The following is a 24498-nucleotide window of genomic DNA, read 5'->3' on the forward strand; positions in this document are numbered from 1 at the left end:
TTTCCACGATTACGTTGCGTTTTGTGTCCTTTAGAACCATTAGAAGTAAATTCCATGTTTTTGTAAGACATATAAGATGTTTTATTTATATATATTTTATTAGAAATTAATTACCATAGGTAGTTTAAAATGCATGTTTGTAACCCCCGTTAAAATAGTATTTTTGTCAGTCAAAAAATGCTGCTCAGTAAAAAATAAAACCGTAAACCCCGTTACCCACGTCAGTGTAAGAAAATGATCAAACAAATACGTTTATTTAATATAAGGGGATATAAGATGATTATAATTAACAATAAAACATCATCTGATCTAGTCCCAAACATACTGAATTCTGGGTAAAATATGCTTGAGGAATCTAGTCCATTCCATGCCATTTCAAGTAAATATAAAAACATATAAATGTATCTGTATAAATCCAGATTATGTTAAAAAATAAATATTAATGGCAGGGCGGTCAACGTGTTGTGATCTTCGTCCTCCGTCCCACCTGGAGCAGGAGGCCCTTCGCCGTCACATGACCGCATGTGTGCGTACGCGCCGTGGCTGCCAGTGAACATGGCGGATGAGAACGCAGAAGCTGAGCTCGACTGGAGCGGCCGACACAGCCTGCTGCTCGACGAGGACACATTTTTCGCTATGGAGAGTCTGCAAGCCACCCTTCAGCAACTCGAAGCCGAACTTCGGCAGCAAGACGTTTCTGAAGAATCGTCCACGGAGTATTGCAACAACTTCTGCCAGGTACGCGCTGCCGAAAACGCTGCATGCATGCGAATTGTTTATATGCAACATTTCAGAGCTGTGGCGGCTCGCGTTAGCTAACCAGATGCGAGTTGTGGCTGCAACCGACCATGCGTGGATGTGATCTTAACGCGTGGGCCGCTTAGTGAGCCTAATTACAAGCGAATTGTGTTGGCATGCACGCCCAATGACCAGCAAAATAAGAGACGATGCAAGCTTGTAAGTTTCATTTTCTAATAGGCTGTATTTGGTTGTGTAAGTTAGCTAATGTGCATAGTGTGTTGCACGCTTCCCCCTGCCCCCCGTATATGCGGATATAAGTTTGTGTTTACGATTGCGGATCTGTGGTCTGTAAAATCATGTATTAGAGATTTGGTTCTAAGGGCCTGCTGAAACGGCATTTGCATGTTTTGTTTGAACAGGTATATCTTGTACTGGGGTACAGCACGTTTAGTGGGGTGGGGCTCGGTTGTGTTTATCTTGTGCAGGTTCTCGTCTCTACTAACTTTGATGCCCCCTGTCACGTGTCACTTCGAATCAACAGTGGGAGTGTTGGAGTTCCTCGAGTCCAAACTCAAACCCCTTTTAAGAGACCCAGTTCTCTTTGCATTCACACTGAGATCTAATTTTATGATTGGGTCTTAGTTCAGTTTTCGTTCACACTGGATCCAGCCCTCTTGAATATTATCGTTATATAATATTGATGATGATTGGTACTGTTTTTAATATAAGAGTACAATTAAGTAATTTCACTCCAGTACTACTTGTCAAAGTTTACAGCTAGGGAACAGTGTATGTATGCATTTGTGTTTAGTGAAAGCATTTTATTTATATTTTATTAAACATAATTTATTTTCATGGCTTGAAATAGACAATTAATTCAACTATTTTGATTTGAAAATACTATGTAGGTCTATATTTTGAGGCAAATTTCAGTCATGTTATATTGAAGGTGCAGTAAGCGATTTGTGTGAATCAACACCCAATCAAACACAGCCTTGCCTTCATTCCTTTGCCTCCAAAATAATGGAATATGCTATGCAACATGACTAGCACATTAGACTGTGATTCAGCAATTACAATAGCATATCTTGGTTCTGTAAAACATAGATAAACCAATGTTACTCGCGTATCGAGCAAAAACAAAAGCAACCTTGGCGTCCGTGTTCAGGCCTCTCTACCGTCTCTCCAGCTTTGGAAAGTTTTTTTTTTTTTTTCAGTATTAATGCTCTTGCCTGATCATAACCCTTCTTTTCACAATTATATATTCCTTTGACCTTTTCCTCTTTGGTAATATCTCTGCCATCTCTATTTACAGTCTTTCTACAAAATGTCCCGCTTGCTCACTCTTTCTCCTTCCCCATCATGAACGTATACGCCCGCTTTTGCTGATTGCTACAAGAGTTGTGGTGTTCAGTCCTATGCATTTAAATGTATAGCTTTTCCCAGAAATCACTTACTGCACCTTTATTCTTGTTAGTTCTGCAAAAGAGATTGATCACAATTCATTTATCAAGGCAGTCAAATTAATTATATCAAAAGTTACAGTAAAGACTTTCACATTGTTAGAAAAGATTTCTATTAAATAATAATTCTTTCAATTAACTTTTTATTCATCAAAAAATCTTGAGAAAATGTATCATGTTTTCCACAATTTTACGAAGTGCAATTGTTTTCAACTGAGAAGTTTCTTGAGGACCAAATCAGCATATTAGAATGATTTCTGAAGGATTATGTGACATTGAAGATATGGCTGCATTGGCCAGCTTTGCCATCACAGGAATTATTATTATTATTAATATACTATTTTAAAATATATATATTTTTTTTATTGTAATATATAATAAATTACTGTTTTCTGTATTATCACATATTATAGCCCTGGTGAGCCTAAAATAGACTAGCCTAATTAAAAAATAAATGTAAAACCCCCAAACTTAAATGGTAGTGTATTATGCTCCTTGTTCTGTCTTTTCATTGAAAAAGATCCACCTTGTGTCATCATTAATGTTGTACTGTAACGGCAGAAATGTTTCGGGATTATGCAAATGTGAACATAAGAGAACTCAGAGTGCATTGTATTGCAAATCATATGCTTTATTATATATGCTTATGTATGCGAATATAGATATATATTTATACTCTATTTTTGTGGCTTGTATATACCTGTATGTATTGTCTTTCTAAAAGAAAAATAAATAAAAATTTGATCACAAAAAAAAGAGTGCATTGTATTGCATAGAGTGCAATACATTGCTATTAACAAGCCATAATCGCTACACCAACCAAGTTTGGTTATGTTTAAAAGGGTTTTTTGAAAGTTTGGAACATTCACACGTATATCAATATTCAATGCAAACTGCATTCAGACTCCTGGAATGAACCAAAAAAAGTTCTTTTGAAAGATTAATGACCCCCACATATAAATTCTAGAAACCAATTTAAGCTTTTTCAGTAATGCAAAGTTTTGGGTTTCAGGGGCCTCTTTTTAGTTTGGAAAAAAAGTGTACTTTGTAAGTACATCAGGAGTTTATGTAAATAACACTTGCCTGATGGGTTATGCTACCGGTAACCTGGACATCGAGGTCACTTCTGTGATTTGGGAAAAGCCCGTAAAAGTCCTGGCAGAAAGCGATGCATAAGGATGTAGTGAAATGACACCCAGTTCCAGGAATGCACTAATATTTTGTTGGTAGTACCAACTAGGACTAGTTGGTAGGTTTTCCTGCGGGCCCGCAGGCTTTGGTGGCAGCGGTGCCTGTCGTTTTTTGGTTGTTATCTGGGGGCCTCTGGGTTCCCAATGGGAACAAAAGGGAAAAAAAGCATCTGGGGGGGCTTGGCTCGAGGTCATGGTGCAAAGGACCCTTGGTTGAAATTACTCCGGACCATCCCTTTAATACAAATATTTTGCGGTACGACTACGTTGAAATGATTACGCATTGCACATGCATTTTTTTTTTTTATGATTCATGGTTAAAGATTAAAAACTGTTATTTCTGACAGCACATGTCAATCATGCAAAGACTTTTGTGTTTGTGTGTGTCTAACACCATAATGATAATTTTTCAGTGTTGGTGCTGAACGTGTAATTTGGTCATGACAAGCACATTAAAAGTATCCCATTGGGAACCCAGAGGCCCCATTTAGGAGACTACATTTGAATCTCAGCTCTGCCTTTTTTCCTCAGCTTCACTGTTGCTGTGGCAACGGATCCAGCAGGACTTGGACTTGGTCCTGACTCCTGACAGATGTCACTTGCCACACATACTACCTGTCTGCTAGGGCATACTACATACTACTTGTCGATACGAGAATCGATACAGCTGCTTCTCTATCGATTCCGCAGCCCGTGCTCAGCAGTGTGCCTCGCTTAATTTTAATACAAGAACAGCGTTTAAAATAGTGGAAATGTGCTGAATTTAGCCTAATGAATATATATATATAGGCTAGCACAAGGTTTAATCTGACCCTCAGAGGAACATAACTAATCCCTCAATTAGAGCTTCAAACTTGTTCAATACGGAAATATCTGCTAACTAAGTGTTTTACTTTTTCTCAACCTGGCAAGCATGTGCACACGGGCTTTCTGAAAACACCGGTAAGCTTGCAGTTTAGTGATCTCCAATTTGATATTCTATTCACAGAAGAGTATAATACATCAATACCAACCACTTCTGTCCTGATTTCTTCAAAGGACAATTTTAATGCAAATTGCTATTGTCATGCTATACTTTGTGCTTTTTACTATTTAGGCTGTTTTGACATTAGCAGAACAATGATCTAACCACTACGATTTTTTTTCTTCACTCAAGTGATAGTCTCAGAAGAACCCAGTTACCCAGAGGGATCGACTAATCTTAGTCGTAGAGGTTAAATATGGCATTTCCTCTCTTGTTCTCTATAATAAGATAACGGCTGGGATTTAACATCCTTGAGGCTTGATGTTTGTGAAAGGAGAGTTTGAATGTGTACATCAGGAACGAGGAGGTTATCTGGAGTTGCTCTGTGCTCTAGTTAGATCTGCTTCCATCCCTAAGGTCCAATCAGAGCATCCCAGCACAGATGGAGTGCTGTGGAAGTGTTGTATCTGGGGTTTCTCCTCACATCCTCCCTTGTGTGGACCCGTAGGTTTGTGGTAAAGACAGCATGTTAGAGCCAGGGTCTCAAAAGACCCTTGTCAGCACTCTGCAGAAGTCAGGCCTCATCCAACTTTGTCTTGTTTTTTGAGCATAATCTTCTACCATTCCAAAGTTTGTGGTTGGTAAGATTTTTTTTTTTAAACTATATATTTTTTAAACAGATAGTTCACCCAAAAATGAAAATTAGCCTATGATTTACTCACCCTGAAGCCATCCTAGGTGTATATGACATTCTTCTTTCAGACGAATACAGTCAGAGTTATATGAAAAAAATGTCCTGGCTCTTCCAAGCTTTATAATGGGAGTGAATGGCTGTATGTCTTTGGAAGTCTATCAAAGCGCATCAGTTTAAGATTAAAGTGCTCCGTCTGCCGGAAGCTAGTTATTTTAGTCGATAAAGTTTTAAATGTGGATATTTGTCATATGGCCTATGTCATATACACCTTCAGGGTGAGTAAATCATGGGCTAATTTTCATTTTTGGGTGAACTATCCTTAAGTCTGTTTGGTGAGCATGAGTCTCTTATGCTCACCAAGGCTGCATTTATTTATCATGATGACACATGGTGGAGATTCTATGAATATGAGAGAACTATGTTCTATGAAAGAACAAGGAGTGTATATAAACTAGTCTAGTACCATCCACAAAGCAGGTTATGCACCAGACCTGGGTTTATGGACAAGCATGCAGATAACTTCAACTTTTGGTTTCAAAAACTGAGGTAACTTTCAGGGTATGAAGTAGACGTAGCAACTTCTCTGAACATAACCTACTCCGGACAGGTTATGTTCCAAGGTTAGTTTACTTCAGAGCTGCTATTCAGCACATACTTGCTCTATTGATGAGGCTTCACTGGGCGGGGCAGATTTCACACAATATAGTTATGTTTTTAATTATAAATCACTTTTTTTTTTTTTTTTTTACATAAAGCAATGTTTATTATTTCTCTAATCTGTTCTATTCTCATCTCACACGGTCGGCATTCAAGAGTTTTTTTGCAATGGGAGGTTTTTTTAGATAATGTATTTCTATAATACAACTACATATGATGGGTCTAATGTGTTTTAATGGGGAGAAAGTCTTTTGTTTTTAATTTATACATGTAGCATCAAAATTGTTCACAGTAATAATAAAAAAAAGAAAGATATATTGCACAACCAACCACCCAGTTGTTAGCGATTTAGACTAAAGGCCCGTTCACACCAAGGACGATAACTATAAAGATAACGATAAAGATATAATTCTAAAAATCGTTCTCCATATTAAAGAATGACAGAGTTCACACCACAACTATAACGATAAAGATATGAGGAACGATATCGTTGGGATCACTTTCAGAACGATTTTTTTCCAGCTGTCAAACGATAAAACACTGACAGTCAATCAGAATCCATTCTAATTTAAAGGTCTCGCGCATTTAAAATGGGGCGGGCGCGCGTGCTTAGAATAAAACGTACTCGGTTACTAACGTAACCTCGGTTCTCTCTAGAAGAGGGAACGAGTACTGCGTAAGATATCTTACGCTAGGGGAAAATCCTTTTCCGCGAGATATTGAAGCCAAAAATTATCCTTAATTTTGTAATAATGCAAAACGCGTTGCAGCAGTAATGCAGACATAGGCGAGACAGCTCGCGCGCCTATTGGCTGCTCTGCGGCAACTGCAGCAGCCTATCGAGCGAGGCCTGGCGTGACGTCAGACCCAATCAGGGCACTTCGCGCCCGCTGCGTCACGTCCCGCCGAAATGGGCGTGGTCTAGGCCTATAAATATCGCTCGCAGGCAGCTATTATCTGGTTTTTCATCATCGAAGCAACCAGAGCGTGTGCATGCACGGCAAGATACGCAGTACTCGTTCCCTCTTCTAGAGAGAACCGAGGTTACGTTAGTAACCGAGTACGTTCTCTTACGAGAGGTCTCTCGTACTGCGTAAGATATCTTACGCTAGGGGACCCAATGTAAAACGCCGTGCATGCTGAGATCTGACACCAAAGACCCAAGGGCGAAAGCCCGGGGTACATATAGTGCACAATCACTCAGTGAACTCACAGGGAGTCCGGGAAGAAGGAGGGGTGCAGCCTCACTTTTCCACATAAAGTAGCGTCGATGGGACGCGAATTTCATCATACAGTCAGGGCGGGGTACGGCCTGAACTGATGGGGAAAAATGTGGGTCTTACACAGTTTGCCCAGCTTTATACTGTCGAACGCTGAGCTGTGCTCAGCAAACGCAGCATTCTGAGCTGAACGCATCAGGTCAGATAATACTGGTAGTTTAGACCGACAGCAGCCTGGCCTGCAGGGCGGGAACCTCTAGGTTATAAAACCTTATAAATGTAGACGGGGAGGCCCAGCCTGCCGCCATACAAATATCTTGCAAGGCAATCCCACTTGACCAGGCCCACGAAGAGGCCATGCCTCTCGTGGAGTGCGCTCTGACACCCAAAGGGCACTGCATGCCCTTGGAGGCGTATGCCAGCGCTATAGCATCAACTATCCATCTGGATAGGCTCTGTTTCGACGCGGCTAGTCCCTTAGAACGTCCGCTAAACGAAACAAAGAGCTGTTCCGTCTGTCTGAAAACAGACGAGCGAGACACATAAGCTCGTAATGCCCTGACTGGGCAAAGGAGGCTCGCGTCTCTTTCCTCATCAGGGACCGGCAGGGCTGACAGAGAGATAATCTGCGCCCTAAACGGTGTGTTGAGGGATTTTGGAACATAACCGTGCTTAGGTTTGAGTATAACTTTTGAGTCATTGGGCCCAAACTCCATGCACGCCGCGCTCACAGAGAGCGCGTGCAGATCCCCTATGCGCTTCACTGAAGCGAGAGCCAGCAAAAACACCGTTTTGAAAGACAGGTGTTTCAAATCGATTGACTGTAAAGGCTCAAATGGCGCACCTTTCATGGCTTCCAGAACCGTAGAAAGGTCCCATACGGGGACTGAGGGAGGTCTGGGAGGATTCAGTCTCTTAGCTCCTCTAAGGAAGCGGATGACTAAATCGTTCCTTCCTATTGACTGACCAAGCGTTGTTTCTGAGAACGCTGCTATAGCCGCCCCATAAACTTTGAGCGTGGAGGGGGCCCTGCCCCCATCCAACAGCTCTTGTAGGAAGGAAAGCACCTCCGTCACATCACAGTTTGTGGGTGACACACCACGGGCTGTGCACCAGCCCGAGAACACTGACGGAGCTCTAGCCTGCGTGATCGTGTTTAATACTCCTTTAGGGAGTCCAACATGTACCCGTTGATGGCCCAGACATGAAGGGACCATAGTTCCGGGTGAGGATGCCAGATCGAGCCGCGGGCCTGTGAGAGGAGATCTCTCCTCACTGGTACTGGCCACGGGGCAGTACTTGCTAACTGCATCACGGCTGGAAACCAAGGTTGGTTTTTCCAGAACGGTGCTACCAGCAGTACTGAGCATCCTTCTTCCCTGATCCGTTCTATCACCTGAGGCAGGAGAGAGACGGGGGGAAAAGCATAGAGCGGGCGGCGGGGCCACACATGGGCCAGCGCGCTCCTGCTCTTGGAGAAAAATTCTTGACAGTGAGCGTTTTCTTGAGACGCAAACAGGTCCACTTCCGCTCTGCCGAATTTCTTCCACAGCAGTTGGACTGTCTGTGGGTGTAGAGACCATTCGCCTGCCGGAACATTGTTCCTGGACAGTCTGTCCGGTCCTAAATTCAAGATCCCTGGCACGTGCGCTGCTCTGAGCGAGCGCAGGTTGCACTGAGCCCATACCAGGAGGCGTTCTGCCAGCCTGTACAGTTTCTCGGATCTGATGCCGCCCTGGCGATTTATGTAGGACACCACAGACATGTTGTCCGAACGGACCAAGACGTGGTGACCTTTTATTTGGGGACAAAAACGCGTCAGCGCGTTGTCTACTGCCAGCATTTCGAGGCAGTTTATGTGCAGGAGCTTCTCCCGTTCTGACCACTGGCCGAAGAACGGTCTGCCCTCGAGCAGCGCTCCCCATCCCGAGGTGGACGCGTCCGTGGACACCACTTTCACCCTCGAGGAAGTCCCCAGGCTTACACCTGATTGGTACCAGTCGTTCGCTTTCCAGGGTTTCAGAGCTGTAACGCATTTACATTTACATTTACATTTATTCATTTAGCTGACGCTTTTATCCAAAGCGACTTACAATTGCTATATATGTCAGAGGTCGCACGCCTCTGGAGCAACTAGGGGTTAAGTGTCTTGCTCAGAGACACATTGGTGTCTCACAGTGGATTCGAACCCGGGTCTCTCACACCAAAGGCATGTGTCTTATCCATTGCGCCACACCACCCATCAAGCATTTCTGATTGACCCTGAGGCGAAGCAAACCGGGTGCCCACGCTTCGCGTGGGACTCGCGCTTTCAGCCAAAACTGCAGCGGGCGCATGCGGAGCAGGCCCAGCTGGAGCACTGACGATGCTGAGGCCATGAGACCTAGCATCTTCTGAAATTTCTTGAGCGGGACAAACGCGCCGCAGCGAAAAGAGTTCGCTGTGCGTCGAATGTCTACCGCGCGCTGTTGTGATAGTCGCGCTATCATGGATAGTGAGTCCAGTTCTGTGCCCAGGAAAGATATTTTCTGACTGGGTGACAGGGAGCTCTTTGCCCAATTGACACTCAGACCCAAATCCTCGAGGTGATCGAGTAAAATGGTCGTGTGTTCTATGAGCACTGCGCGAGATTGCGCTAGAATCAGCCAATCGTCCAAATAGTTCAGCACTCGCATGCCTCTCATTCTGAGGGGTGCGAGCGCCGCATCCATGCACTTCGTAAATGTACGGGGTGCTAGGGACAAACCGAACGGCAGGACTGTGTACTGATATGCCTGGCCCTCGAAGGCGAATCTCAAATATCGCCTGTGACGTGACGCTATCTGTATTTGAAAATACGCGTCTTTCAGATCTATTGACACAAACCAATCTCCTTGGCGAATCTGCACAAGGATTTGCCTGGTCGTGAGCATCCTGAACTGTCGCTTCACAAGCACTTTGTTCAGTTGCCTTAGATCTAGTATGGGTCTGAGACCCCCGTCTTTTTTTTCCGGTACCAGGAAGTATCTGCTGTATAGCCCTCCCTCGCTCTGATCTTGAGAGAGAGGTTCTATGGCCCCTTTGCTCAATAGTTTCGTCACTTCGGCTCGAAGTAGATGTGCTACTTCTGTTTTTACCGTGGTCTCGACGCGCGCCACATAGCGGCGAGGGCGTCGGCGAAACTGCAGCGAATAGCCTCTTTCTATAATGTTCAGCACCCACTTCGAGACCCCGGGTAGCTTTGTCCATGCGTCTGCATGGATAGCTAGGGGTCGAATACGAAGCGCGCTCCGCTCGCTCAGCGATGGAGAAGCTTCGGTGTGCTGTAACACAAGCGTGTCGCTCGTGACATTTGAGGCATGGGGCGCGCTGATGACAGCGGGCAGATTGCCTGCGCTCGACTCCTCTGCGGTGGTTAACCGCGAGGGGGAGGGCTGGGCGGTTCCCGTGGGAACTGTCATGTCTATGTGTGGATGTGGGCGCGGGACAGCGGGCACATTTATCACACCGAAAGCATCGTTCGCTTGCGTGAAGCGAGTGCACGTTGGTTTCGTTTTTACAGAAACCGTGAGACATGCATAACGTGGTGTTAGTGGGCACTGGGTAGTGGGCACGCTCACCATGTTTGAAGCGCAACCGATCTGAGTCGGTTTTATGTGCGCGAGCCCTGTGTGACAGGCTGTGCTTATGTGTAGGGATGGGCACTGGGCAGTGGGCATTCTTACTACACACGAAACACCATCGGCCGTGGCCGGGACACCAGAAAATACACTCTTTTGGGGATTTATCTGGGTAGCCGTGAAAACGGCATTTGTGTGCAGGCAAGCGGGTGACAGAACCGACTTGTTGGCTGCAGAAAACACTGGAACAGTCACATTTTCTGGAACTGGACGAGCGAATAGCTTTGGTGTGAGTCCGGCCGCAGCGGGACTGGAACACCGTCGTTTTCCTAGCTGTGCTAGGACGACTTCGGGGCCTCGGGCTTCACCGTGATCCTAGGTCGCGAGCCGCGTCCTGCGGGGCGGCGACCGGATGAGCGGGAGCGCGGTAAAAGAGAAGGATATAAAAGAGAAGGATATAAGCGCCGGAAAGCGCAGCAGGAAGGCAGGAAGGCGGCGCGGCCAGCGACTTCAGTGACTCGTCCCGCTGAAGGTGCTCTCTCTCGACGGCGCGGCTTCTAATCCAGCTCCAGCGATGCGTGTGCTTCGCTTGAAGGATGAAAGATCAGATAATAGCTGCCTGCGAGCGATATTTATAGGCCTAGACCACGCCCATTTCGGCGGGACGTGACGCAGCGGGCGCGAAGTGCCCTGATTGGGTCTGACGTCACGCCAGGCCTCGCTCGATAGGCTGCTGCAGTTGCCGCAGAGCAGCCAATAGGCGCGCGAGCTGTCTCGCCTATGTCTGCATTACTGCTGCAACGCGTTTTGCATTATTACAAAATTAAGGATAATTTTTGGCTTCAATATCTCGCGGAAAAGGATTTTCCCCTAGCGTAAGATATCTTACGCAGTACGAGAGACCTCTCGTAAGAGAAAGACCGTTATCGTTCGTTGGTGTGTGTGGACGCATATAGTTATCTTTATCGTTATCTTTATAGTTATCGTGCTTGGTGTGAACGGGCCTTAAATGTAAATCGCCATAAAAGAATGCTTCTGTTTCCATGCTGACTTAAGCACATGCTGGCTCTGTTAAGAATGTCTTTGTGTGTTCACGTGAACATACTGAGTTGACTGATCTTACTCCCAGATATGTTTTTGGAATAACCATGAGTGAAAAAGTTTTAAAAAAACATTTATTTTTATTATCAATGTTGAAAACAGTTGTGCTGCTTGATATTTTTGTGGAAACGGCTTTTCCCAGGTTCTTTGATGAATAGAAACTAAGTTCAAAGATTAGAAATGGAAATCTTTTGTGACATTATAAATGTCTTAACTGTCATAACTATCAATTTAATGCGTCCTTGCTATTAATTTCTTTAAAGAAAACACCCGTACTGATCCCAAACATTTGAACGTTAATGTACATATATGCATAGAAATTGTTAAAATGGTTCATACAGCATGAATTTAGATGTAAAGTTAGGTTACACTTTAACAGACTTTTATTGTTTGTGTGTTTTAATATCTGGACCTCTGAAGAGCAGTAAATTGGACTTGACTTGAGTGTGGTGTTAAAATGGCTTGATTATATTTTTATGATCTTGTTTATTTGCTTATACTTGTAGGCTTTAATGCATTACGCTGGGAGCAGGAATTCAGTGGAACATGGATTGCCTCTGTTGGAAGTTTACTGTCTGTCAATCAACTGTTTTGCTGCTGCCAGGCCACATCTCACAGGCGACTCCCCCAATGTTGCCCTTGTGCTCAAAAGACTTGCATTGTAAGTGCTATTTTTAGGATACATTTTTTTTTTTTTTTTTTCACAAACACTCAGAAACACAATTTAAATGATGTCCAGTTGTCTGCTGGCTCACTTGTTCATAAAAAAAAACAGTATACCTTTTAAAACTATGTTGACATAATTCTGTCCAAATGTTGTGCTCATCTACAGGAGTTGCCTTGAATTGTTGTTGTCTGTGCCTCAAAATGAAATACCTTTGGACGCCTGGATGCAGTTCCATGGTTCAGTTCAGGTAAGATATAATAATGAATTTGTTGTCCAAGATAGATCAAAAGTTTAATTCTGACTGAATAGAAGTGGCAAAATTAAAAGGCTTTTTAAAGGCTGACCTATATGTAGTAGGGGTACGGTGCATGCAGACGCACGACGAATACATTCAGTCACAGGCGATCCAAATTGCAATAGTTTGCATCTCTCAGCCAGTGTTTCAACTGCGGAAAGATATCAATAAAACATCTTCCAGAGATAAAACAGAATAATATTTCACGTAGCATTACATTTACCGCTGGCATTTCGTTTCGACTGCAGGTTAGTTCGCTAAATGAACTCTAGAGAGAAGCATATGCACTATATTAGCCTATTCATTATATTTACTTAACCTGTTAGTAATGTCTTGATTATTTAATGTATGTTTAAATACATTTGTCATGAAAACAAGTTATGACAGTCACTGTGTAAATTATTATATTTCAAAAATTAATTTGAGTAGAAAATTAGAAGTTATTGCAAAACTTGTCTTATGTGTAATTTACAGTAAGTTTTATTTTATTTTTTAGTGTTGATTTATTAAATCCAAAAATAAATAGCCGCTAAATTTAATAATTTGGGCTCTGTTGTTAAAGGTACAATATGCAAGAATTTTGCATTAAAATATCCCATAATCTCAAGGCCAGTGTTATATATTTTGTTAAGTTGATTACTTACAATATCCCAAATGTTTCCAACTATTTTTAAATCGTGAGAAAATTGCGATTTTAACCAAGGAAACGGGGCGTTAGAGCAGGGGTGAGCTGGGAGTCGCCAGTCAATTGCGTCATATCCGCGTTACCCTCGGTTTCCGCTCGTACTGCGTGGAGTCCTGGACAAATGCGGAAGTTGTAGTTGTAGCGTCTATCAAGCAACAAACGTTAGCTTGTTTCTTGCAGTAGTTATGGAACACAATTATTCTTTACCGATTGCAGCTGGTTCTGTCGACAAAGCATGCTTAATTTTATATTTTCCAAATGTAGCATTCGGTAATAGTTATGTTTATGTAAGGGAAGTATATATTGCTTTAGATTTGTGTTTAGTTTATTGACATTGTTTATCACGTCTGGTGTTTATGGCCATGTAAATAAATATAGCATGTGTTATACATAAAGATTAATCAGTATTTTGGCAAATGATGTGGGTATGTTCGAATGTACTTTTACAACATTTGTTTAGAACATGTAAAACTGCGCCACGTTATCACAACAATGAATTCGACATACAGAAACATCTATGATAACCAATTTAGTATTAAACCTTACTTTTCTTGCGGTTAATTCATTTTAATGAAATAAAAGTGTGATGAGGTTCAAGAGTCAGGAAGGAAGAAGACAGGGGTCGGCGTGACTGGGACTCGTACTTTATTAAAATAAAGCAAAACAAACAAAAGTCGTGCACAACGCGCATTCACCGTGGCAACCGCGACGGCACAAAACAGTTCAAAAATGAGAGCTCGGATCCACCGGTTTTCTTTCTCTGCGTCCAATTTTCTCTTCAGTCTCTCTCTCTCGTTCCAGCGCGTGGCTTATAAGCGGTCTCTCCACGCGGATCACAGCAATAAGAAACAGGTGTTCGTCATTTGCACTTGACCTACTTGCTCGTCTCTTCTCTCTCCCATTACAGACCGCGCTGAACCACGCCCCCTCGCCACAAAAAGCATGTCATTATAAAAAAAGAACTTAGCCTCATCCATGAACATGATTTTTCGATTCCCGTCTGACTGATTTACATCCACGGTGGAGTTTAAAACGACAGTTCCCATCATTCCATGCTCCTTCACATCGTCATCAAGCTACGCCGTTGTTGTTGTTTGGAATGTAGCGCCCTCTAGCGGCAAAAAATTCTTGCATATTGTAGCTTTAATTGTAACCGTTAATATTATAGTACTGTGTAATTAAGGGCTCCCAATATAGTTTACAGCATTAGCTAAGATAGATTTTTTTTTTTTATCCTTAAGAAAATTCATTATAATAGAATTTATTTAAACACATATACACATATAACATGCCTAAGACTTTTGCACAGTACTGTACATTTTCCAGTGGGAATCTGTGTAGCAAGTACAGTCACCCTAGACAATACAGAAAAAATACAGTGGCATTTGATCTAACATTCAGTGTCTGTTTTCTGTACACTATTTGCAGGCAGATGCTATAGACTTTATATATTTTTCAATGTGTGGTTGTACTCTTTACAGGCGGCCCATGAGGCCATGCTGCAGTATGGCAGTTCAGATTTGCATGCCCTTCTGAACATCACAGGTGAAGGTGGGGCTTGGAATAATCCTGTCATGGTCTCACTTCTTACCGGTCAGCCCACAGACCCAGATGAGGGTGGGTAACATTATATTATTGCAATTGTTTTCATTTTTCATTATGCCCACAATAAGGGTTAACTTTCTCAACATGTCATTTCTTTTTCCTTGATTGAACATTTTGTTTTTGGTTTATTCAGCGATGTGGACAGGCTGAGATTTTATTACACAAAATGTCTGAAGTAAAAACTTGTATCTGAAGTTTAACTAGTTTAAGGGATTTTTAATGAAGAATGTAATGTCAAAAATCAGACCTTACAACAATGTTAATATCTGCATTAAAAGACAGTCAGCTGTTTACTTACCATTGCCTTCCTCTGGAACAGTGAATGCCTATCTTGCTTTGGAGGGAGAAGGTTTTATGGAAATGCGGATCAAACACTTGGAGAAAGTAGGGGAGGTAGAGAAAGCACTGATCCTCAACAAAGCCTGTGCTAACTGTAGCCTCCTGCCTAGTCAGTCTACTTTTCGCCAAACCTTTGTCACCCAACTGTGCCAGATGCTGCCTGGTGAGGAAGCTATTTTAGAGGTAAAGTATACAGTTTTACTTAATGATTGTGTCTGATATGGTTGAACTTCATCATGATGCATTTGTTAATGAACTAAATTATATTACCATTTCTCCCTTTGTCTATAAGATTTCTAGAATAGATGCAAAAGATGTCCTGGACATTATTTGCAACATGGATTCTGAGGGGGATGAGAGCACAGCCTTCATCCTGTGCACCACATATTTTACACAGCAGCTACAACAAGACAGCTTGTACTGTTCCTGGTGAGGATCTTTTATAACCAAAATGCAATGAACTGTCTTTGTATGTATATTTAACTAAGGGTGAATTCACACCTGACTCGATTGGTTTGATTGAATCGAACTCAAGTTCGTTTCCCCCCTTGGGCAGGTGTGAATACAGCAATCGCACTCGGGTGCGTACCAAATAACCGTACCGAGACCCAGCTGAAGAGGTGGTCTCGGTCCGGTTCTAAACGAACTCTGGTACGGTTCTGGTACGATGTTATCTGTGACCACAGCCGCATGCACCTGAAGCACACGTTTCTTTAGTTTTTTGATTAACATTAACAGCATAGACAACAGCATGTTAATTAGGCTGCCGTCACTTTAAGACCTAATGCACGGATCCAATATATAGTATTGGGTTCGAGTCCGCCTTTGTCAAGTACGAGTCTTTAACCAATCGAGTCTGAGTCAGACTCCATATTTTGAGTCTCAAACGCTCAAGTCCGAGTAAAAATGCACTCCAATGGTCTGTTGCACAAAGTCGGTTTTAGTTTCTACCCAGGTAAGTTTAAGATTAGCTTGAGCAAACTCTGGTTTATCGGGCTCAAGAAGGTAGATTGGTTTTTAGCTGGTTTCATTGCTATGGTAACTTATGTTACACGGCTAACCTGCTCCGGAGTTTGAGATTCTGGGTTAGAGATCGCGGGCCAAAACTCTACCAATCAGCTGTAAATAAAGATTCAATAAAGCCACTCCCCCCCTGTATCTGTCACTCCAAATTAAAGCAGTTTATAGTGAAAACATTTTAGACAAAATTGCTCATCTTTTGCTGCTAATTATTTATATATATTTATATTATATGAATTATGTAAATTCATACAATATATTAATTTAATTATATTCATTGACAATATTAAACTTTGCTTTTAAATTAAAATAAATATAATACATGCTGTAATATATAAAGCTTTAAGACAGATTAAGCTTGTGTACTCTTTTGAGCTCTTTGTGAAACTATTTAAATTATTAGGCCCATATGTTTGATTCACATGCATTGATATAGTCCGATTCTTTTCTTTCCACTGCCTTTACAAACTTTCGCTGTAGCAGCAGTGTTTATTCCTGCCATGTAAATGCCTTTAATTTCATGATATTTCTTTCATAATGATTTCTTAATCTTCAACAGAATTAAATTGCGCGGCTCTCTCTTGAGAAGTGAATCAAAGTGATGTTCCGTATGATTGGCTGTGTGCTGCACCTGACACACTTGCAGGTGCACGCGCTTTCAGAGATAATCGCAAACTCTGGATTTTATCTGAGTTGACAGAATGTTTATACAGAGCGTTGTGAACCTGTTGAACCTGATCTTAACCAGGTTGGATTTATATGGATTTGTAAACTCCAAACCTACTCTGATACTCAGAGTTTGTTCAGATAGCTTCATGCAACAGGCCTCAAGTCCGTGCAAAGTTGTACTCGAGTCCAGTATGATTTTGAGTACCCCAACTCTCCCAATATACTGATACACGTCCAATTTCCTTTTAACTGTTTACGTTAACAGACAAAACCGACTGTGTTCACGTGAATACTCTCTAAGGCGGGCATTTTGACATTATTATGTGTGTATTTGCGCAATAAGCTAAAGCATGAAACAGAACTGCATTCAGAATCGTATGCTTTCTGCCACTTCAGGTGCACTTCATGCACTTTGAGTATGTGTCAGACAGCGCAAGAACCACGAGTTATTTTTTGCAGTTTATTGCGCTTAATTCATTTGAAAATCAAGCGCATCCTGATTTTTCATTCAAGCAATTCAGCAATCATACCGTTTTTACTACAGGGTAAACTGATACATTTTTAGTACTGGTATATCGTGCAACACTAGGGTGCACAGGTAAATTATGGAGTGAAGGCCATGAATGGGTGTATTTGTTTTGCTCAGATGTCTTCTCTAATGAAGGTGTTTTTTTTTCTATGGTGTCTGTTAGGGAGTTAACCCTCCTTTGGAGCAAACTGCAGAGAAGAATTGATGTGTCCCTTGAATCATTTATTGAACGGTGTCTCCAGTTTGCAGCCATTGCCAGGACTATCTACCATCTCCTATTCCTCATTCGTGTAATTCAGACAGAGGTAAATAGACCTGTTTCCTCCCTAATTATTTGGTTATCCCTTTAATGTACACTAAGCTGTTTCTGAATTTTAGTCTATTGTATTTTTCAGGCAATGCAGCTTGGCCTTGCAGTGTCAGTTGATCTGTGCGTGAAGGCTCTTCGGCTTCCAAAGCAAGATGACGTAGATGCAAAAACAATGGTCTGCAAAGCGGTTGTTTGTCTCCTCCCTGATGATCTGGAGGTGATAAGGGCTTGTCAGCTTACAGAATTCCTCCTAAGTCCTGCTCAGGAAGCCTTTGATGTCCTTGAGGAGCTCTACACACGTCCTGATCAAAAATATGATGAGGAGAATGCCATTGTTCCAAATTCTCTGCGTTGCGAGCTTTTACTTTCTCTGAAAGCACATTGGCCATTTGACCCTGAATTCTGGGACTGGAAGACATTGAAACGCTATTGTGTTCAGTTACTGGGGCTGGAACCTGAGGAAGAAGTAGAGGATGAAGCAGCACCCGAGGAGCTGTGTAATCTTGGAGCAGTTTTGAATGAAGAGGTTGGGAAGGAGGGAGAAAATGAATGTAAGGTTAATGTATTTAGCAGCACTGAGCAAGAGCAGACAGTGGAAAAAACAGAAATGGAAAAAGGACAAAAAGTCTCAAAGAAAAAAGACTCACAAGACGTCTCTAAGAGATCCGACATGCATCAGAAGGATAAATTTATCTGCCAGATATGCCATAAACAAGTGGTGGAGACGCGCATCTGTCACCATGCCAGAAAACACATGGAAAATGACGTGTGGACATGCCCTGTGTGTCTACAAAAGTTTAAAAGTAAAAAGGAGTTTGCGCCCCACTCCAAAAAACACATTCAGATTCCTGCAAAGGGTCACTGGAAAAAGAAAAAAGTGAAGAAGAAGGTGGACCTGCAACATTATTTCAAGGAGGATAGTTTGGATGAGCTAGAGCCTGGTCAAATTCCTTTAGACCCTTCCCTTGCCATGTACTATCAGTCCACCCATGACCCTGTTGTATTAGAACATATATTAGAGCAAGCTGCCAGTGTGCCTGATAAGCAAGTAGACAATGACTATATTACATTTGACTACATCAACGCATACTTTAAGTTACAGGATCGTGATGTTTACCAGTGTCCAGCCACTAACTGCTCAAGGAATTTTAAACTTTTTAAGTACTTGGGTGTACACATAAAAAATGAGCATGATAGTGAAGACCCCAATTTGAAACATTATCTGGAGATGAAAGACCGCCGGGAGAAGTGCACTTTCTGCCGGAAGACATTCATGACAGCCTATCACCATCGCCAGCACCGGTGGGTCCATTATGGAGATCATCCTTACATATGTGTAGTCACAGGATGCGGGGCCCGTTTTGACACCACCAATGAACTTATAGCACATAAGCATAGTCATGGGTTCCGTTTGTCTTACGGCTGTGAGTTGAAAGGCTGCAGTTTCTCTTATTGTGACCTTGGGCAGCTCTACCACCATGAGGCGCAGCACTTCCGCGATGCAGCTTACACTTGCACCAGTGCAGGGTGCAAGAACTTTTTCTACTCTCGCAGGGAATTTCTACAGCACTTGGCCACTCATGACATCACTTTCACAGAGAAAGACTTTGAGACACAGAGAAAAATGAGAAGGAAACTTTTGCTTCCAGTTGTAGAAAGTGACTTGGGTTCTGGTTCAAATGCAGAAGTAGAGAATGGTGTCCAAAAGGTTGGTTCAAGTTCTTCACAGCTCTTGGCGAACAGTGAATCTAAGGTCTCGTTGACGTGCGTTGCTGTGTGCTTTGATGGGAGAAAGTTTACATGTGGCTTAAAAAAGTGTAAAAGGACTTTCACTACTGCAAGAGAACTCCAGAAGCACTTAAAAATTGCTCATCCAGGTGAGTTTAACGAGGAGGATCCATTATGCAAGAAGAAAGTACAAGAACAGCATTCAAAGACTCAAGCCAATGAATTGCATCAAAGTGACCAGGATAAGACTCTAAAAAAGTCATCTACAGAGGAATCCAATCACAAAAAGGATATCTCCCCTGCTCCTGAGTCTGTAGATTGTGATGCAACCCTTTCAAATGTGGAACTCTGTGGAGCATTAACCGAAATCATGCTTGGATTGAGTCAACTAAGCCTTAATTCTCCCAGCACTAGATATGCTATGCGTAATTCACAGAGCACTTGCACACCTACCTTGAATGCAAGGTCACCTGCCAAAGCAGCAAACAACAAAAAAGAGGTGAGATCTCATGTAGCGAGTAGTGATTCAAAGAGGCTGTCAAGCAAGTCAGAATTGCCACAAACACATGACCACATTAAAGACACTGAGAAAGAGCAATCGCACAGCGAGCCCTCAACCAAGCCTTACACCTGTGAAGCCAAAAGCTGCCACTACCAGAGCGTTACCTGTTGTGCTTTAATGCAGCACTACATTAAGATTCATGGATACTCTGAGGAGAGAGTGCAACAGATGGAGGTATTTCAATCTGAAACATTTGAGCCTCTCAAAACACCTGATAGCACTGAAGATTCTGTTTTGGGGAACAATCAACCACAAAGCGAGTTCCTTGTGCAGGCCACAACCAAACCTTACACCTGCGAAGCTAAGAGTTGCCACTACCAAAGTGTTACTAGTCGTGCTTTAATGCACCACTACATTAAGATTCATGGTTACTCTGAGGAAGTTGTGAAAGAGATGGAGGTGTTTCATCCTCGAATATTCAAGCCATTCAAGTGCCATCTCTGCTCCAAGTGCTACAGAAACAAAAAAGAATTGATGATCCACTATATACAGATGCATCACATAAATAAAGCTGTTGTTGAACAGATGAGCTGCACTTTTAAAAGGAGACTAGTTGATAAAGCACCTGTGTTGTCATCTAAAATGAGAAACAGGAAGAAGTCACAATCTTTGAAGATGGATGACATTAAAACCAAAATACGGGACAAACACCTTTGGCAACAGAGATGCCAAAAAAAAGATTATCAGTTGTGGAAAAGAAAACTAGATAGGAAAAATGGAAAAGTTAAAGGTGAAGAGAAAAGGCAAGTCCCTTCTGAAACTGATGCTGATGTAAACCACGAAGCGGTTGATGTTAGGGGAAGCCGCCGCTTGGTAGCTAAAGGGAATCTGAGCCACATCCTCACTAAATACAATAAACCCTTTCATTGCGTGCACAAAAACTGCAATGCTGCCTTTGGTAATCAGAATGCCCTTGTTGGCCACCTTCAGTTAGTGCATCACTATAACCGCTCACAGTTGTGCTTCCCATGTGAACACAAAGGATGTGATAAGCAATTTAACAACTTGTCTAGTCTTACTAAACACTACCGTAAAGAGCACAACTTTAACAGAAAGAAAATTACATCAAAAGTGTCCTGCAAATCTAAGAACATACCAAAAAGACAGATGGCCTCATCAGAGGAGCCCATACCAAGGTTCAAGTGTACCTATGCTAACTGCAATGAGTCCTACCATCTCAAAAGCAGCCTCTTGCGTCACACAAGTCAGTTTCACCAGAACCAGACTTCACTGAATCCAGCTGCTACTTCTGTGAACAGCAAGTTCAAAATGAGCTATAAAAAGCATGTGTTCTATAGGCACTGTGATCCATCTGATTCCCTTGTTGTGCGTCTCCAGAGTACACCTAAAAAAGATGAGTCAAATAGTGGATGCCAAACGAAGTTGATCATCTCACCTTCTTCCCAGTCATCGAAAGATTCCCAAAAGCTTTCTCTCAAGCAACCTTTGAGATGCTGCATCGAGGATCAGGAAATCGCTCCGTCTGAGGAGAACTTTGAGTCCATTGAAGAAAATGCAGAGGAGATGCTGGACAAGGTACCCAAGACACCAACAATAAAAAAAAAAAAAGGATTTGACCAGTTTGTCTTCCGAACACATGAGGAGGCTTTGCAGATGTGCCAAGACCGCTGCCTGTCTGTGGCCTTCCCTTGCATGTTACAGAACTGTGACTCTGTAGTAACTAGAATGAGTAGTTTGAGTCGACATTATATTGCGGTTCATAAACTTACACGCAAAGAGTTCACTGACAATAAGGACAAATTATGTTACACTGCAGAAAAGTTAGAAGAGATTATACAAAAGAAATCTGCTGTGTCTGCTATACCTGATTTAACAAGGATTCCAAACGGCGTCCTCAGGATGGAGTATCAGTCTGAGCCTGCGACCCCAGGTGGCCAGTCACTGCCAATGAGCCTCCATTCAATCAAAAACGAATCAAAGGGACATGAAGTAATTGAGTTTTCAGGGGAGCCACACCCCGACACAAGTTTGCTTATTGCAGCTGAAGATTTGCTCTATGGCTCCCCAAAGTCAAGCAGGCACCCTGAAGAGCCTGCTTCTGAGGAGAGTCCAAGCAACAAAGACAGGTCAGACTCTGAGTTAACAGCACCTCCCCTTATTCGACCTCCACCGCTTGACCTCTCACCACCCTCTACCCTCAGAATTGCTGTTGATGAAAGTTCATTTGAACCCTCTGATAAAGACAGTAAATCTATTAACATTCCTTCTACTGTTTCCATATCAGTTCCCACACCAACTCGGCAGCCCCTCAGACGGAGGAATGAACTCTCTGAACCACCACCGCCAGTCTCTCTTTCGCCAATCCCAAAGGATCCTGTAGCGCACAGTCTAGCACCACGAGCTTTTGATATTGCAACTTACAAACCTATGGGCTTTGAGTCATCATTCTTGAATTTCATTAAAGAGAAGGAGGACATAAAATATGAAAAGCCATGGGCTACAGTAGTTACTAATCCTTGTCTCAAGCCTGATCCACCTCGCCGCAGAGATTGTTTCAGACGGAACTGCTCGGTCAAAGAAAACACTCAGAGGGGAGCCCCCATCTCTCGAAGCCGCAAGTTTCGGTCATCCCCTCTGAGGCACTTGATCTCTAAAGGAGAGTGTACCTCTATCCAGAATCTCCGTCTGATTTTGGAGAGGGCTTTAGCGGGCTGTGGCGACCAAGCTATAAAACAGCTTCAGTTCTTGAAGCCTGTAGTGGTTCTAGAGAGGCCAAAGTCCTTTGCCTCCATTCTCGATCTCTTACCCTCTGAAACTAAAGCATAAGCTTTTGCTGGGAAAAAAAGGCAGTTAAAACTCTTGTCCACCTTTTTTATTTGAGAGACTTTCATAGTATTTTTTATATCATTGATACAATTTTGGTTCTTTGCTGCCAGAATTAGGTACCTTGATTGTTAAGTTGTGAATGTTTATATCTGTAAATAAGGTCAAATAAAAAAGAACAACGAAAGATTTCAAGAATACATATTCTATTACTTGTATACACATCAGACCCATAACTGAAAATGACTCCACAGTTTCCATTTTAAGTTTAGTTGGTTTTATATATATATATACATACACACACACACACACACACACACACACACACACACACACACACACACACACTATGGAAAGACATACACATTTAGAATGGGAAATACATTTATTCAAGTTACAAATTGAACAGGGACAGCATTGCTTGTTTATGAGGCTTTCAAAAAGGTATTGAACAGGAGACAGGCCTATATGTTGATATTCATCCTCAGATGGCAAGCCCAAAAACACTAACTATGCAGTATATGGTTTTATTCTCCCACCGTACTGTGCAGCTCCCTGTGGGAAAATAAGTCAATGTCATATATTTATTTTTTTCATTTTTCGATAATGATTGGATTATTTAAAGAAAGAAATCAAATCTCTGAAAGGCTTGCCCATTCTTAAAATATGTCTTACCATCTGTAGTGTTGTCCCAGAAACACGAGCTGGCAGTGTGCAAACCTGCCCCATTTTTTTGCAGTATGATGCACGTCACTGGTTGAACAAACAGAAGAGTGGATTTGGGAAAAACATACAGGTTTACATAAGTATTATTGTCGTTTAAATTGCCTGTTACCATACCTATGTACTTGAAAGGTTTTCCTAATTTAGTTAGCTGGCTCAGACTTGACTCTACAATGTTTGACATCCACTGGTTGATTTTGTTGTGTTGGTAAGAGTGGTTTCCAATGGTGCTTTCAACAGCCTGTAATCAGCCCATAATACATGATTATTGCAATGAATATTCATCATTTACATTTCAAAATATTTACTCATGCAATCAACGTAATTGAATTGATAGTTAAAGATTGACTTCATGTCTACACATTGGAGTAGTAAATACTTCTTTGATAACTGTGGTAATCTCGTCCACAACAAATGTAGTCTGTGAATGAAATAAATACATGGTTAGGTCACAGTTTAAGTATGAACAAATCGATAGATTATTTATACTACACATAGAAGTAAGAATAATAACTCTACAACATAATACTAGTTATTGTTAGTTTTTTTGTCAAGTACCTCCTCAGCAGACTGCTCTTCGTCCATTGCGCTACTTTATCCAGAGCGTTTTGTAGTTTCCATGGAGTCAGACAATGGTCACTTGCTGGATAGTAATCACGACCAGGCACATGCTCACAATAGGCTGTTCTTCAGTGTTTTGTTTTTGTCTCGCAAAGCAACGACAATAATGTCAAAGATATCACTAGTTACTTTTTTGAGTATCTCTTCCCGAGTATGTGGGGTAAATTATACAGGGGAAAATATTTTATGAAGTTTTACGTAGGACAACAAAAACTGTGGGAAGTACATTTAGAAAATGCTTTGGTACATTAAGAGTTGCTTTACTAATTTAATATAAATCAGCTTCCTCACTTGATCTCTCTCTCGGATCGCTCACGGTTGCTCGTCACACA

At 42.1% G+C, this 24498-nt stretch overlaps 2 protein-coding genes across 4 annotated transcripts; one reads left to right on the forward strand and one right to left on the reverse strand.

Annotated features, from left to right (window-relative positions):
* The first annotated feature begins 465 nt into the window (after window positions 1-465).
* rlf (RLF zinc finger) lies at window positions 466-23015 on the forward strand. 2 transcript variants are annotated; one of them, XM_084393770.1, is made up of 9 exons: window positions 466-738; window positions 12136-12290; window positions 12462-12543; window positions 14758-14893; window positions 15201-15403; window positions 15513-15649; window positions 17602-17743; window positions 17834-22125; window positions 22284-23015. In XM_084393770.1, exons 1-9 carry the CDS (start codon window positions 523-525, stop codon window positions 22321-22323), a joined length of 5403 nt encoding a protein of 1800 aa, XP_084249896.1. In that variant the 5' UTR covers window positions 466-522; the 3' UTR covers window positions 22324-23015. The 2 variants fall into 2 exon arrangements, with proteins under 2 accessions (XP_084249896.1, XP_084249895.1); XM_084393769.1 differs by having other exon boundaries at window positions 467-738; window positions 17834-23015.
* Window positions 23016-23191: 176 nt separating this feature from the next.
* dynlt1a (dynein light chain Tctex-type 1a) lies at window positions 23192-24480 on the reverse strand. Of its 2 annotated transcripts, XM_084393309.1 has the most exons (5): window positions 24104-24480; window positions 23925-23966; window positions 23663-23786; window positions 23498-23575; window positions 23192-23377 (listed from the first exon to the last, which is right to left on the reverse strand). In XM_084393309.1, the coding sequence occupies exons 1-5, from the start codon at window positions 24128-24130 to the stop codon at window positions 23307-23309; spliced, it is 342 nt and encodes a 113-aa protein (XP_084249435.1). In that variant the 5' UTR covers window positions 24131-24480; the 3' UTR covers window positions 23192-23306. The 2 variants fall into 2 exon arrangements, with proteins under 2 accessions (XP_084249435.1, XP_084249434.1); XM_084393308.1 differs by having other exon boundaries at window positions 23202-23377; window positions 23925-24164.
* Window positions 24481-24498: the final 18 nt, after the last annotated feature.

The sequence above is a fragment of the Rutilus rutilus genome (genome assembly GCF_951802725.1).
Source record: "Rutilus rutilus genome assembly, chromosome: 21".
NCBI lineage: Eukaryota > Metazoa > Chordata > Actinopteri > Cypriniformes > Leuciscidae > Rutilus > Rutilus rutilus.

What these genes read in the sequence shown, in the direction of transcription:
- dynlt1a (XM_084393308.1), bottom strand. Translation starts at nt 24,041, where the DNA reads ATGTGTAGTATAAATAATCTATCGATTTGTTCATACTTAAACTGTGAC. An exon ending in TTACCACAGTTATCAAAGAA is followed by an intron (nt 23,787 to 23,924) that starts GTATTTACTACT and finishes GGCTGATTACAG; the next exon opens with GCTGTTGAAAGCACCATTGG. An exon ending in CTGGGACAACACTACAGATG is followed by an intron (nt 23,378 to 23,497) that starts GTAAGACATATT and finishes ATTTTCCCACAG; the next exon opens with GGAGCTGCACAGTACGGTGG.
- rlf (XM_084393769.1), top strand. Translation starts at nt 523, where the DNA reads ATGTGTGCGTACGCGCCGTGGCTGCCAGTGAACATGGCGGATGAGAAC. An exon ending in GTGCTCAAAAGACTTGCATT is followed by an intron (nt 12,291 to 12,461) that starts GTAAGTGCTATT and finishes GCTCATCTACAG; the next exon opens with GAGTTGCCTTGAATTGTTGT. An exon ending in GCCCACAGACCCAGATGAGG is followed by an intron (nt 14,894 to 15,200) that starts GTGGGTAACATT and finishes CCTCTGGAACAG; the next exon opens with TGAATGCCTATCTTGCTTTG.